The sequence below is a fragment of the Epinephelus lanceolatus genome, chromosome 8 (genome assembly GCF_041903045.1).
Source record: "Epinephelus lanceolatus isolate andai-2023 chromosome 8, ASM4190304v1, whole genome shotgun sequence".
NCBI classification, from domain to species: Eukaryota; Metazoa; Chordata; class Actinopteri; order Perciformes; family Serranidae; genus Epinephelus; species Epinephelus lanceolatus.
In genome coordinates, this window is record NC_135741.1 from 45117949 (window position 1) to 45133099 (window position 15151).

A 15151-nucleotide genomic window follows, 5' to 3' on the forward strand; every position below is an offset into this window, starting at 1 on the left:
CTGCTGACTCTGTTCTCTCCAAGGATGTGTTGCATTTTAGTTTGATCAGGCAGAGAATCAAAGTCAGTGACTTTATGTTTTATTTTTGAGAGGAAGTCGGCTCTGATGTGTTCATACTTGCTGCAGTGCAACAGGAAGTGTGTCTCTGTCTCCGCTTGTCTGTGTGGACAGAGCTCACACAACCTGTCCTCTCTGGGCAGCCAGGTCTGCCTGTGTCTGCCCGTCTCTATGGCCAAGCTGTGGTCACTGAGTCTGTACATGGTCAAAGTCTTCCTCAGTTTCTCATCAGTCACGGTGCTCAGATATTCTGCCACCGTGTACTGTCTGTTTAGAGCCAAATAACACTGAAGTTTGCTTTGCATTTTTGTGGTCGATGTCCAATAGTTAATGTAATGTTCTTTTTGTTTCTCTATAATTTGGTGGGTCCAGATTGTGTGAGGGCTGTCCTGAGGTCTGGTGCTGTTAGAGGAGCTGAGCCTCAGGACCAGCTGGCTGAGGGGGCTCTTCTCCATGCTCTCCTCTTGGCATTGCAGAGCTTTGTAGTGGTAGGAGTTGGGGTCACTTGTTTTAAGGTGTTTATAAAATTTGATGGCTCTTTTTTGAATTCTAATTAAAAGGGGGAATTGGCCTAGCTCAGCTCGGCACCCGTTGTTGGGGGTGTTCCTGTGCACTCTGAGGATGCTCTTGCAAATCTCTGTATGCAGGATTTCGATGGGGTGTTTGTCCCATTTTTCAAAATCTTGATTTGCAAGAGGACCCCACACCTCACTACCATACAGAATAATTGGTTCAATTATAGATTTGAATATTTTGAGCCAGATTCTAATGGGTATATTAATGTTTGAAGATTTCTTTATAGCATAGAAAGCCCTTCTTCCCCTCTCTCTGAGATCATCAACAGCCAGGTTAAAGTTTCCCGTGGACGTGATGTGTAGTCCTAAGTATGTGTAGTCGTGTGTGTGCTCCACCTCATGAGAGCCCAGGAAAAACCTGGTTTGGTCTCCCTGACCCCTGGGTCGTTTCTGGAATATCATAATTTTGGTTTTGTCCAGATTAACTGTCAGGGCCCAGGTCTGACAGAAGGTTTGCAGGTGATCCAGTTGCTGTTGTAGTGCTTCATTTGATGGAGCCAGCAATATGAGATCATCTGCAAAAAGTAGGCATTTAACCTGTGTGTCAGACAGAGTGAGACCAGGGATGTCAGATAGTTCTAGTGATTTGGCCAATTCATCGATATAAATGTTGAAGAGGGTGGGGCTGAGACTGCAGCCCTGTTTTACTCCTCTACTCTGGGGGAAGAAATCTGTTTCCATGTTGTTAATTTTAACAGCACATTTCATATGACTGTACATGGTTTTGATGATGTCATAGACCTTCCCCCCTACACCCTTCTCAATTAATTTTAAGAACAGTCCATCATGCCAAATTGAGTCGAATGCTTTTTTGAAGTCCACAAAACAAGAGAAGATTTTCCTCTTGTTTTGGTGGACGTCTTTATTAATGAGGGTGTGAAGGGAGTAGATATGGTCTGTTGTTCTATGTTTGGGTGTGAATCCTATCTGGCTCTTGCTCAGGACATCATGTTCTCTGAGGAAGTCTTGCAGTCGGCTGTTTAGGATGCTGCAGAACAACTTCCCCAGGTTGCTGCTGACACAGATGCCTCGGTAATTGTTTGGGTCGAATTTGTTTCCACTTTTAAAGATTGGTGTGATGATTCCTTCACTCCAGAGGTCAGGGAAATGTCCGACACCCAGAATAAGGTTAAATAATTTTAATATGGCAATGTTAAATTTATGGTCATCAAATTTTAGCATTTCATTTAAAATGCCATCAGGACCGCTGGCTTTCTTTGGCTGCAGTGCCTGGATTTTAGCCAGCAGCTCTGCTTCAGTAATTTGGTAGTCTAGAGGGTTCTGGTTGTCTTTAATGACTGATTCTAAAATTTGTAATTTGTTGAGAAGATTGTTTTGGGCCGAATTCAGGGGAACAGCAGTATACAGACTTTCAAAGTGATTTTTCCAGATGTCACCATTTTGAATAGCCAATTCTTCTTTTTGTGGTTTGCTGAAAGAGTGCCATTTCTTCCAGAAGTCATTGGAGTCAATGGACTCTTCAATTATTTGTAACTGATGCCTCACATGCTGTTCTTTTTTAGTTCTGAGTGTTTTTCTGTATACTCTCAATGTTTCCCAGTACTGGAGGCGGAGCTCAGGGTTGTCAGGTTGTCTGTGTTTTTGATTTGACACATTTCTGAGAGTTTTTCTCAGTTGTCTGCATTCTGTGTCAAACCACTCGTCATTGGTCGGGTCTCTTGGTCTGTGGTGCTGGCGCTTTTTCAGACTGGATAAGTCTGCCACATGGTCAAATATGTTGTACATGTCCTGTACAGCCTGTCTGAGGCCGTCCTGATTGAGGGGATACGAGGTGGAAAGAAAACAGTCTAAATGGGATTGAAAGATTGGATTTTTGATTGCTGTCTGATATTCGTCTTTGCTTTTGTTTGTCCATTTATAAGGTTGTTTTCTGTAGGTCAGATTGCAGGGTTCTACTGTGTGAGGGTCGTTTGCTGTCGTTTTAATGTAGAGTGTGATTTTACTATGGTCTGATAAGGGGGTTAAGGGGCTGACTGTAAATGCTCTCAGGTAGAAGGGGTCTAGGTCAGTGATGCCATAGTCTACTGTGCTGTTGCCAAGAGGAGAGCTATGAGTGTAAAGACCGAATGAGTCCCCTTGAAGCCGACCGTTAACCATGTACAGACCCAATGTTCGGCAGAGCTGCAACAGTTGCTGCCCACTTTTATTGACAGTTTTGTCAAAGTTGTTTCTGCGGGGGTGTGAAGGGAGGGGGGTGCTGACTTGACCAGGTATATGTTTGTCTCCCTGTGTGCTGATAAAGTCTGGTTCTGTACCAGTCCTGGCATTCAGGTCTCCACAGATCAGTACACTTCCCTGGGCCTGAAAGTAACTAATCTCATCTTCGAGAATGGAGAAACTTTCTTCATTAAAATAAGGGGATTGTGATGGGGGGATATATGCTGCACACAGGAATACATCTTTATCTGTGGTGATAAGGTCTTTTTTGATTTTGAGCCAAATTGAAAATTCTCCTTTTTTGATTAATTCAATGTATTGTACAAGGTTTGCCTTATACCAGATCAGCATTCCCCCTGAATCCCTTCCTTGTGTTACTCCCTTTAGTTTGGTGGACGGGGACATTATTTCTATGTAGCCTGACGGACAACCAGTGGAGACATCTCCTCTACACCAAGTCTCTTGCAGTATAAACACATCTGCATTTTCTAACTCTCTAATAAAGTCTGAGGTCCTGCTCTTAAGGCCAAGAGCAGAAGATCTCAGACCCTGAACATTCAAACAAGAGATGACAAAAGATTTAGATTTCATTTAAAACACAAAAGGCTGCATTTGGTGATCAAAATGAGACAAACTACTAAGTCAAAGAAAATAATTTAAGAGTATCTACATGACATATTATAAAAGGTAACAAATCAATAACTGGTATATTAAATAATCAATACTTATGTACAATGTAAATGTCCTTTTTTTTTTTAAACTGTATGAGAACAAGAAATACTCTAATAATAATAATTCATACAGTGTCTATTGTGGTACCTGTCCAATCAGATGAGAGCAAAGCAGGCTGAGCATCTGCTGAATGTCCTTCAGTTCATTGTGTGGGGGGGTGGTTAAGGTTCGTTCTGCTGCTCTCCGGACCACCTGGGCATAACTCAGCGGGCCAGGGTGTGGCTCTTGTCGCTGTGGTTGGGGTGGGGCCCCTAGGGACAGGAGTGACTGTGGTCTGGCTTGAGGGGGATCATGGTTGCCTTGGTGGGGTCTGATTTGGACATGATGTGGGTGGGGCTGAGGGTGGTCTTGTCTCCATTGTGTTGGTCTGGATGTTGGTTGAGGATGTCTTGGTGTTCTGTGGGGGTTGTGGGCTGATGTGCTCTTTCTGCGGGCCGTGGATTGGTCTCTGTTGAGAGCGACGCTTTTCAGTGTTTGGGCAAAGATGGGGACTGTGCTTTTAAACAGATGGACGTGGTCGTAGAGACAGCTGATGTCCAGGGTGGGGTGGTGGGCTAGGTGGACATTGGGTCTCCGTGCACAGTCTCTGGACAGGCTGCTGTTGATTCTGTGGATGGTGTCAGGGTGGAAGTCTTTCCTTGGGAGCAGAGTGGATATGACCACTCTGCTGTTGGGGAAGGTGGTGGAGGCTTTCTCTATCACTTTCTTGAGTGACTCTGACACCCTCTCCTGCTGGCTCCGCAGATCATTGGTGCCAGTGTGGATGATGATGTGACTTGGAGATCCAAGCCGCTCCTCTGACAGCAGGTCTATGGCTTGGTGGGTGTTTGGACACCAGATTTTAGCCACTTTGTGGGTGGGGAAAAGTTTCTTTTCATTAAGGAATTTTCCATTGGAGTCGATGAGGAGGACAATGTCTGTCTTCTCTCTCTGTTGTGCTGGTCTGGTGGAATGAGGGGAGGTGCTGGTCTGTGGGCTGGATGTGGAGCTGGGGGTGGAGGTAGGTTCTTGGATTGGTGGGTCCTGGCTGCTCACAGGGTCCTGGTTGTGGTCTAGTTTTTCATCCAGGTCCTGTGTAGCTCCACCTCTCTCCTGAAGCTGTTCTGACAGAGTGGTGAGTGCTCTGCTGTGCTCCTCTCTCTCTCCTCTGAGCTCCCCCACCTTCTTTGACAGAGAGGTAAGTTCTCTCCTGTGCTCCTCTCTCTCTCCTCTGAGCTCCTTCACCTCCTTTGAGAGAGAGGTAAGTTCTCTCCTGTGCTCCTCTCTCTCTCCTCTGAGCTCCTCCACCTCCTTTGACAGAGAGGTAAGTTCTCTCCTGTGCTCCTCTCTCTCTCCTCTGAGCTCATTCACCTCCTCTGTCAGAGCTGTCAGTGCTGCTAGACGCTGCTCTCTGTCCTGATGCAGCTCTCTGATCTCAGTCCTGAGCAGGCTCAGCTTTCTCCTGCAGCTGTCCCTGTCCTGCCTCAGCATGCCCAGCTCTGTGCTGATGGTGCAGGGATCAGGCTGAGCTGTGGTGGGCTGGCATGGCTGTTGGCTGATCAGCTCTCTCAGTTGTACTAGTTCTCTCTCCAGCTCTGTGAATTTCACCTTCAGTTCGGTGATGGTGCGGTTCAGCTGGGGGTCCTGGACCTGCTCTGGGCTGGTGGGCTCCTTCTCTTCAGGGGGCTGCTCAGTAGTTAGGCAGCTGGGAGCTGGGACCTGGGAACTGTCAGTGGAGCTAGATCTCTCCTGCTGGGCTCTTTCCTTTATAAGGAGGAAGTCCATCTCAAACAGTTTGAGGTTCCCCTGCACCATGATAGTCCCATTCTTGTATAAGTTTACTGTCATCATGAAAGTATCTGAATCCTCTGCTTCTTTTATTTTTATTTTCCAGCCGTTACAGATCCCCTCTTTTTTGACAGATGGGTAGTGGGCACTGATGGCAGAGTGCCATGCTAGCGGCTGGTCTGTGAAGAGGATCAGGTTGCTGACCTCCCCGGTCTTGTAAAGATCAGAAAACAGGGTCTCTGGTCTTTCTTTTAGCAGTTTTTGTTTAAATGCCTTCCTGGCAGTCTCATTGGTTACATCAGGAGGATAGAGGAGAGGAACAGCCTCTGTACAGCCTTTGGTGGATTCCATCAGGCTCTGCTGCTGTTGAACTGCTGCTATTTAAATTCCTTGGCAACAGTTGCTAAGGGTCTTGTTTACAGCTAGCTGTGTTATGCTAGCTTAAGTTTATTTAGTGTTCAGCAATTTTTTGTTTTCTCTTTTTAAATGTTATATTTTCTTTCTGATGGTTCACTCACTTGCGTCTTCAGCTGTTTTCCTCCTCTTTGCTTGACCTTTTTTTTTTGTTGCTGGTTGGACAGTTAGGCTAACTGTCAGTTTGGCAGTTGGTTCCGTTGTTTTCCAGTCTATCACTGTTTTCTGAGGTTTTTGCTGTTTTTTTTCCTTCTTGGTAGATTTTTTTTTAAAAACAACGGTTTTCTCTTCTGTTTTCTTCCAGCTCTTAGAAGAACAGTAGTTTATCTCACTTTAAAACATCCAAAAAAGCAAAAATATTCAGGAGCTCATGTTCATGCTCATCTTCATGCTCATGGAATCTCTCTCTGAGATCCCTCCTCAGTTGCTCTTTCTGAGGTTTCTACCGTTTTTTTAATGGGGAAAAAAACGGTAGAAACCTCAGGAAGAGCCCTGACTACTGTGGAGCAACTGAGGATGGATCCCTCTTCCAGGAAGGACAGATGTGCAATAGATGTCGTACAGAACAGATCAACATAATAAATTTACAGTGTTCCATATGACAAAATGAGACAAAGAGAGACAGAGAGAGACCGAGAGAGATGTAGGACAGACAGTAATGACAGCTTACAACAACATTAATTAAAGTAATAATATTATTATAATAATTACGGCTATTGTGGAACAATATGTTGTAAGTATATGCCAATATATGATAGTATATGTATGTGACAATAATCATATGTGTATAATAACAGTAGAGGTATGACTAATAACAGCAGCAGTAAGCATTATCAGGCAGGATCACGGCAGCAGCACAACCATGTCACACGATCCAGGCACAGCTGCGATGCGATAGAACCTGCCACACAGTGGAGCACAAAGGCTCCCCAGCAACTACATCTAAAAGGCACAAACACGACAAAAGTGTCCCTACCTTCTGGAAGACATAGCCTCCTGCAGGTCCCCAGCCCACTACAGGGTCTGTGGAGGGTTTGCCATTGATGTTGGGCTGTGAGTTGATGGTGAGGACCCCTCGTCTGTTCACCTTCTCCAATTCATCCTTCAGCAGGTTGGTCTCTGGGGCCAGAGGCTCATCATTCCATGGCAAACAAATCACCTAGCACAAGAAGAAATCTTAGTCTAAGATTAATTTGGTATATTGTCTTCTACTTGACGACAGTTAACGCTACATAACTATGGAACACCTGTTGAGACATTTCACCATTTTGCAATACAAGCTTATTTGCTGTCATTATGAGAGTGAGATGTTCAAAAGGATATCAGTCCCTGTGTGTGTGTGTGTGTGTGTGTGTGTGTGTGTGTGTGTGTGTGTGTGTGTGTGTGTGTGTGTGTGTGGTTTGCCTTGCTTAGCATTAAGACTAAAAGCAGGAGGAAATGGTAAGCCTTTGTCCAGAGTTCAAAAATACACCTGCCAACAAGTTTAAAGCTCCCTGGTTAACATGTTATATCTGGTTTGTTTAAACTGCACACACAGCTTTTAAGAGGGAGTTATGTGCTGCATTATGAACAGAGACCAAAACTATACCCTGTGCTCACCAGCCTATCAAAGTTACTGCAATGACTGCTCTATCTGGCAGCCTCGCCTGTAGCCACAGACACTGAACAAAAGTGCATGATGGATGAATAAGTTGTTCACCAAAAACTAGTTGCCCCTAAAATCACAAATGGTTGTTTTCATGTTTTTGTCCGTGTGTAGATTAAATAAACAGATACATTACAATGAATCAGTGAGCTTTAAGCCCAGTTCAGACCAATGATTCATGACGACAACAACAACAACAACAACAACAACAACAACAACAACAACAACAACAACAACAAAACGTTTTAGAACACTGCAGGAAAAGTTGCAGCTATGTCAGCTTGTCAAGACTTCAGTGGCTGATTCTAGAACGCAAGGAAGGTCACCTGTTTCAACAGCCAATCAGCTTGTAGCAAAGTCAGCTGGTCAGGTCAGTTTTACACTATTAGGGGACCCACTACAATATTATCACAATATTATATTGTATTATACTATTATTGCAATACGCTGAGTATTGCAATAAAATATAGTGATATATTACCTTTTTTCCAAATGCAAATTATTTCCCAAAAGGAAAACTTTGTCAGCATCAGTTTTACCTCATAAGATAAAGTTTTCAGTCTATTCATCTTACTTTAATCATTTTTATTGCAGCAAAATGTGATGCAAAGCAGACAGACTGACCTATAAGTCATAAAACCTGTCAGAAATGCTGCATAAACCTGACAAACTGTTGGCAGATCTAACATCTAACCCTCTGTGATGCCAGATTAAGCACTTGAGCGATGCAGGTATCCTGCTAACTGAATGGCAACACCCATGTTAGAAGTGTTGTCTGTTAAAATCACAATCCCCCATTGTTGTGCTGCATTTTGTAGGAGGTCTGCAATGTTTGTCCCGGTGCATTCTCGGAACCCATCGGCTGTATTCTGCAGCCGGCTCAAATGTGACTGGTCAATATCACGCGGACTACAAACAGTTTACAACCGGAAACCAGGGCTCTTTCACTCTTCTTCCGGAGGCAAGATCTCCGGGGTTTGCCTACAGACTCTACATTCACTGAATGTAGAGTCTGTAAATAGAGACTAGCTCCGGTGTGACTTTCGTGTACTGCTCTAGTTTGGAGAACGAGAGACAGCAGTCGCCAGTTCTCTGTAAGATAATGTGCCGTTATGGTAACATATAAATCCACTGACCTTGAAGTCCAGGCTTCACAAGTTAATGCCACCTTTCCTACTGTACTCAAAAGATTCCTCAACTTTATGCTTCACTTGTCTGTAGAGGTACGGCTGTGTCAGTGAAAAAAAAACATCAGGATGGAGTCACATACCTGGGTTACAGTGTTTTTAGCATGTAACAAAGGTGTTAGTTTTCAACAACACTGTATGGACAGATCTTTGCACATGAAGTAGGTGAAGGACTCTTATTTTCTTAGCTCTCTCAGAGTTGGACAGCAGTTTTGTCAAGCAAAGTGTGTCCGGTGTTGGTTGATCTTTCAGCAGAGCAGGTTTAGCCAAACGTTAGCTTGGCCATCAGCAGCTAACGCTATCTCTGGATGGTGAAGTGTGAGGTGAGTCCTCATGTTTGTAGTGTTCTTATGTGTCATATACAAGACCTCCTTTCATTCTGTGTTAAAAAATCCAAAGTAAGTCCAGATGTTTGATTTAAACGCCAAAGGTACATTTCTGATCTCTTTCCCCGGCGCCTCCATTTTTGTTTTGATGAACTTCCTGCAAAATGCCACTGACTGAGAGCTTTGCTGACCTCACCAGAAAAAAAAAAACAAACATCAGCATCATCTAGTGGACTGAAAACAGTGAGTGATTTTATTATTTTAGTACCAAAAGTTGTATTAAAATGTGTATTTGCAAAAATTAATGTATATAATAAAAGATAAATAGCCTACTTGGTGCCCATGTATCGATACAATATTGCCACTTTTATCATAGGACAGCTCGAGGATGGCAGGAAAGGACGCAGAAAGAAGGGGAATGACACACAGCAAAGGGCCACAGGTTGAAATCGAATCTGGGCCACTACAAGGACCAACAAACACTTCTAAACTCTTCAGAGCAAACAGCATAGTGGAACTAGCAGGGAAAATTAGTTTTCCTTGTTTACTCTGGCCATTGTTTACATCCTGCCTCAGGCCTGTGTCGTGAGCCGTTACAAACCTGGCTGGCCACATTATTAATGCAGAGCACAAACAACCAGACTTCCTGCTCATTGCTCTTGAGGACTTTAATAGAGCAAATCTCAGCCATAAACTGCCCAAATACTCATAACATGTCAAGTGTCCCACCGGGGACAATAAAACACTAAACTACTGCTGTACAGTAATAAAGGACACCTATCACTCTGTCCCCCATGCCGCTTTTGGACTCTTTGATCACAGTCTGGGTCATCTTCTTCCGACATATTACAGGCACACAGACTAAAATGTGCCAATCCTGCTACTATCTGGATGAACTCCCTGACACTGTGACATCTTATATCAGTGTTTTTGAGGACACGTGTGTTAAGAGGAGGTTAACTGGCAGGGCGGTGGCTATCGTCACAGAACATTGGTCAAAATATACAGCAGGAGAAGAGACGTAGGTCATTTAAGGTGGTTTATTCTCAACATCCAGTGAACATGAAAAGGGGGGAAAACAGACACACATGGATCAGGTCTGCCGCCCCATGTGAAGGTGAAAAGAAAGAGTGAAGGGCAGTGCAGCCTTAAATAGGGGAGTGAGCAGGTGAACTTAATCAGGAGTGCTCAGGTGAACTAAATCAAGGAAATGAGGTGGCAGGCTAGAAACCACCAGTGAGTAATAAGGAAGTGAGACAGGAAGGAAGAAAAAGGTCAACAAAATAAGAGCTTTACAACACGTGTGTGCCAATGAAAAACCTTCTGCACATACAACAATGATAAACCCTTACAGCAAAACTCAGGGCAGTTTCGTCAGGCCAGGGAGGAAACCTGAGAAACAAGTTTTCAGCCAACGGCCAACTGTGGAGAGGCCTGCATGACATTACCTTCCCCCCACACTGTGGCGATGACCCAAATTACTTTATAGTGCATGTTTGATAACACCACCCCCCATGCCCTCCCCATACATGCCATTGGACATGCTTCTGGATGTTTTCCTAGTCTTCCAGCTCTCACTAAAACCCAACATTTTTGCAATATTTTTCCACCATACAGAAGTAAAGAAGGATTTTATCAGTAAAATTTTACATCTAAGGAGGCATTACATGATCATTGACTTGATATCGGCCTAATTCAAAAAATCTGTAATAATGGCTGTATCATAAATAAGACTTTTGTAAAAGTTCTGAGATGTGAAAAAAGAATTATTATCCAGTGGTTGTATACCTCCATGCATCAGTCAAGTTCCTCTTACAGTTTAAATCCATATCTGTGAAAACATGGAGTCTTCACACCCATTGCCCCCCAAAATCCAATAGGTTCATCACTGAGTCGAAGTGAAGGTTTGTGACAAATATCCCTCAAGGTGTCTTCAGATATCACGATCATGAGAATGACACAGATGAGGTCACATAGACCTTGACTTTTGACCTATGACTACCAAAATCTAATTTGCTCATCACTGAGTCCAAGTGGAAATTTATGCCAAATTTGAAGAAATTCCCTGAAGTCATTCTTGAGATGTCGCGCTACACAGACAGCAATGACATAGGTGAACACCACACAAGAGACACACAGGCCATCAGCAGTTTCATTTGAGGAGCATAATCAGTCCAAAACATAGAAAAGGTATCCATCATTTCATCTTTGTCTACCTTGTGTCCTTTGTGGTTTGGTTTGCCTGTGATGTAGCAGGTGAAGACCTGATAGACGCTATCTTCATTCATCAGCTCCTCACCCCACATCTGCAGCAGTGCATCTTTGGATGACTTGCTCTTCAAGTAGAACAGGTAGTAGTCGTTTAACTCTCCAAAAGCTGGAGATGAGGAGTGTCCCCTGAAGACATCAATAACAGGATGCCTTTTAGTCCTGAGAGTAGGCTTCTACATTCTACACAACAGTGGTACATTAACACCAATTTGCACAACACTATATTAATACAAAAATAAAGGAAGTAAAATCATTGATAACAATTCAACATTTATTCAACTGATAAAAATGTATAAGTTAAGACATTAATATTGAAATTTTGTCATTCAAAATGTTTTGAGTTCATGTGGAACCACACCATCTGCCGTTGGGGAAGTCGTCCCAGTCCTGGGTTCTGTAGATGTAGCTCTTGGGCCGGGATGCCCAGAAGATGGGTCGAACATCTTCTACTTTCCGTTTGGGATGGGCACTCACAGCCCAGGGAAGAGGACGCCTAGTAAAGAACACAAGCTCTGAAACTCTGGACCAGTTTGAAGGGAAACTAGAATTATTACCCCATAGTCATATGCTTCCACCCACCAGTCACGTTTCTCTCACAGTTGACATTCATGTCTATGAAAACATTGATACTTCTCACACACCTACAACCCAGCAGCACAGATGATCTATACAATCACCACAGTTTCAAGGTGAACAACCAAGATGAGTGACACCAATTCAGTGTCTGGCCAAATGTCTCCCCTTCTGTTCCTGAGATATGATGTTAAATAATGGCCAGAAAAGTGTTTTATGTTGGATATAAAATATCATTACTTCATTATTTTATCCTATTAGACATTTGTGTTAAGTTTTGTCATAATTAGCATAGGGATTCGTGAGTTATTGCCAAAAACCTGACTTTGACCTTTGACCACCAAAATGTATTCAATACAGTCTTTAGTCCAAGTGCATGTTTGTTTTAATTTTGAAGAAATTCCTTTAAGGTGTTCTGGAGCTATCATATTCACAAGAATGGGATGGATGTAAGTTTATCATTGAGTCCAAGTGAACGTTTCTGCAAAATCAGAAAAATTCCTTCAAGGTGTTCTTGAGATATCGCATTCACAAGAAAGAGACAGATGAGGTAACGTGACCCTGAACTTTGACCTATGACCACCAAAATTTGATCAGTTTATTGATGAGTTCAAGGAAACATTAGTGCAGAATTTTAGGAAATTTCCTCAAGGTGTTGTTGTGACATAATGCCTCCGGCTATGGCTATCGCTGGTGCGTTGGTATAACAAGAAAACAAAGAGCAGGAGCCTGTTCTACTAAACAAGGTCCGGTCCCTGTTCTCTGACAAATCTGCCTTCACTAACCTAAATAAATTTACCAGACTATCTATGAGCTTGTGCATGTGAACCAGGTGGGTTTGTAACAAAGAGCAAATCATATGCTACATTCGGGATCCAGACCTGCGTGTTTGATTAATTATGAAAATATTGGATCTTAAGTTAATTTCCTGCAGCAGTAAAAGTTACAATAATTAACGGCAGTGGTAGAATATAAAATACAGCAATACAAACTGAAGAAACTTATAACCAACAATGAAGGTAGTATGCTACAAATCAGGGAATAAATACTCAGTAGCCTTGAATGAAAAAGTAATGCAACACTAGGATTTGTGTTGTTCATTATAATACGTTTTCCTTTAAAAAGGAAAATGTACTATAATGAATAATTGGAACATGCAATCCTTAACATTATAACTATGCTGTTTGTGTTGTTGATGCACACAGGGGGACTGTGAAAATGTGTTGTCAATTATCCAGCTGCTGTACAGGTCATGTTTTATTACCAGAGTGGGACAATGATTGAACTTCTAACAATTTACTATGTTTCCAGTTGGTACATTTACATGACATTAGAGAACATCAATTTATTGTGTTAGTCCAACTAAAACTGGACTTTTAAAATACACGTAAACAGTATGTTAGTCTGACTGAAATTATACTAAATCGAATTTCTCAAGTTGGACTAACACATCCAGATAATGTGATTGGGAGTCGAATTCCTCCTGCATGTATTCAAGTCAAATAGCATTAAAGGCATAACAGAAGAAGAAGCTGGTAACAACATGATGACGTCTACATCCAGAGCAGAGCATGTGAGTGGAGCGGGAGGATTTTGTGTTGAGCGAGGAGTGTTTTTTTTTTTTTTTTTTTTTTAAAAAAGGTGGAGCGGAGCCTTATCTCTCGCTCCAATTTCGCTCCGGTCGCTCATGCCCCACCCAGAATGCATCTTTGCACCTGGGCATACCCACACTATTTTCTTTCAAAACTAACTACTATTACTGTGTACTTCAGAAAAGAAACTGAGAAGCAGCGGTACCTTGGAGAACAGTCCCTAACTGCGGGGAGAGGCGAGAGGACTTCCCCAGAGGTCGGCTGCTTAACCTGGTCCGTCTCCTCCACACTTTGACTTATTTCCACCCTGCCAGCGGTACCGTGTAGAACGGTCCCTAACTGCGGGGAGAGGGCTTCCCCGGAGAATCTACCAGGCTGATGTTTTATTTGTGAATAGAAGATTACAGGTTAGGGTAGTACGACGCAGTTTTTTTGAGCAGAGTGGTGAGCGAGTGGATCGGGATAAAATTTATGATGGAGCGGAGCGAAGAATGCGCAGAACCAAGCAGAGCGGACAAGCGGCGCAAAGTGGCAGGTCTGTGAGCGAGGAGCGGAAATTTTCACCCGCTCTGCTCCGCTCACATGCTCTGATCCAGAGCTATGCGTTTTTGGACAGACGAAATGTACAGAGCTGGAAAGTTGTCCATCATGGTACCAGTTTGCTACTAGTTAACAGTAGCTCACTTGTTTGTCGATTGTTTGGTCTGTGACATAAAAGATCAACTGGAAAAAGGTCCGATACTGACAAGCTGAAAGGGGGCATATCGCCACCTATCATAGCAGAGTCAGACATACTACTTCGGTCAATAAATCAAATCCCTCCTGTGCTTGTATACTGGGACAAGGACAGTAGTCAATTAAATGGCCTCGTCGAGCTATAACGAAAGTTAACTATGGTTCTATGAATCCTGGATGACCGCCAGAGGTGGTGCTTTAAGCACTGAATGTCTCCATCTCGCGCATGCGCAGGTCAAGTATCTATACCAACAAAGTCACCTGTGACCCCTGATAACCTATATCTCCCGGTGACATCAGAGGATCTGTTCCTGCAGAATCTTTTCGCGAAACCACAACAATTCTGAGTGACAGAACACTCTGGCGGTCATCCAGGATTCATATAGAACCGTAGTTACATATGTAACTTTCGTTCTATTTCGGCAATGGGGAGTGGCAACATTCACCCACTAGAACCTGGAGAAGGTACTCTGTGAAGCCCATGATGCCGCAGCACATATGGCCTCCAGACTCATAGCTGCAGACGGTGAGGGTCGGGATGCCAAATTTACGGATTTGACCCGGTTCCGCTCTCCAGGGAGATACATTGCACTCCGGCTGGCTAGGCGGGGGCCCGCCCACATCAAGAGATCCCGGGACACCTGCAACAACCGTGCAGACCTGGTGCTCCCCTGGTGGTTTATGTGAGAGACGGCTGAGACGTTGTCTGTCTGTACAAGCACATGCCTCCCTCTCAGATATGGAATGATGTACCTGAGTGCCATGTGCACGGCCCGTAGCTCCAGCACATTGATATGCTCTGTGCAATCCCGAGCAGACCACAGCCCCTGAGCTGTTCGCACGCTGCACCCCATCCTGAGAGGGAGGCATCTGTTATAATGGCCTCTTGACAGGATGGAATGGAGACATGGCCTGAAGCAGATATGACTGCTCTCTCCATGGAGCCAGAGCAAGGAGGCAATGCCGTGACACCTTCAATTTCCTGTGCCGGTGCCATTTGGCATCCAAGTGGAAGCTGTTCAGCCACCTCTGAAGGGGGCGTAGTGACAGCAAAGCTAAGGGAATCACAGTTGCAGCAGCCGTCAGCTTTCCATGGAGG

The 15151-nt window shown here is 43.7% G+C and overlaps 1 protein-coding gene across 6 annotated transcripts in view; it reads right to left on the minus strand.

The window, feature by feature from the left end:
- mthfr (methylenetetrahydrofolate reductase (NAD(P)H)) overlaps window positions 1–15151 on the minus strand; it is a 38294-nt gene that overhangs the window by 6445 nt on the left and 16698 nt on the right. For all 6 annotated transcript variants that reach the window (XM_033629854.2, XM_033629852.2, XM_033629855.2 and 3 more), the window contains 3 exons: window positions 11511–11645; window positions 11098–11278; window positions 6700–6882 (listed from right to left, as the gene is read on the minus strand). In XM_033629854.2, the coding sequence (XP_033485745.2) occupies window positions 6700–6882; window positions 11098–11278; window positions 11511–11645 (499 nt within the window). The remainder of the gene's footprint in view (window positions 1–6699; window positions 6883–11097; window positions 11279–11510; window positions 11646–15151) is intronic.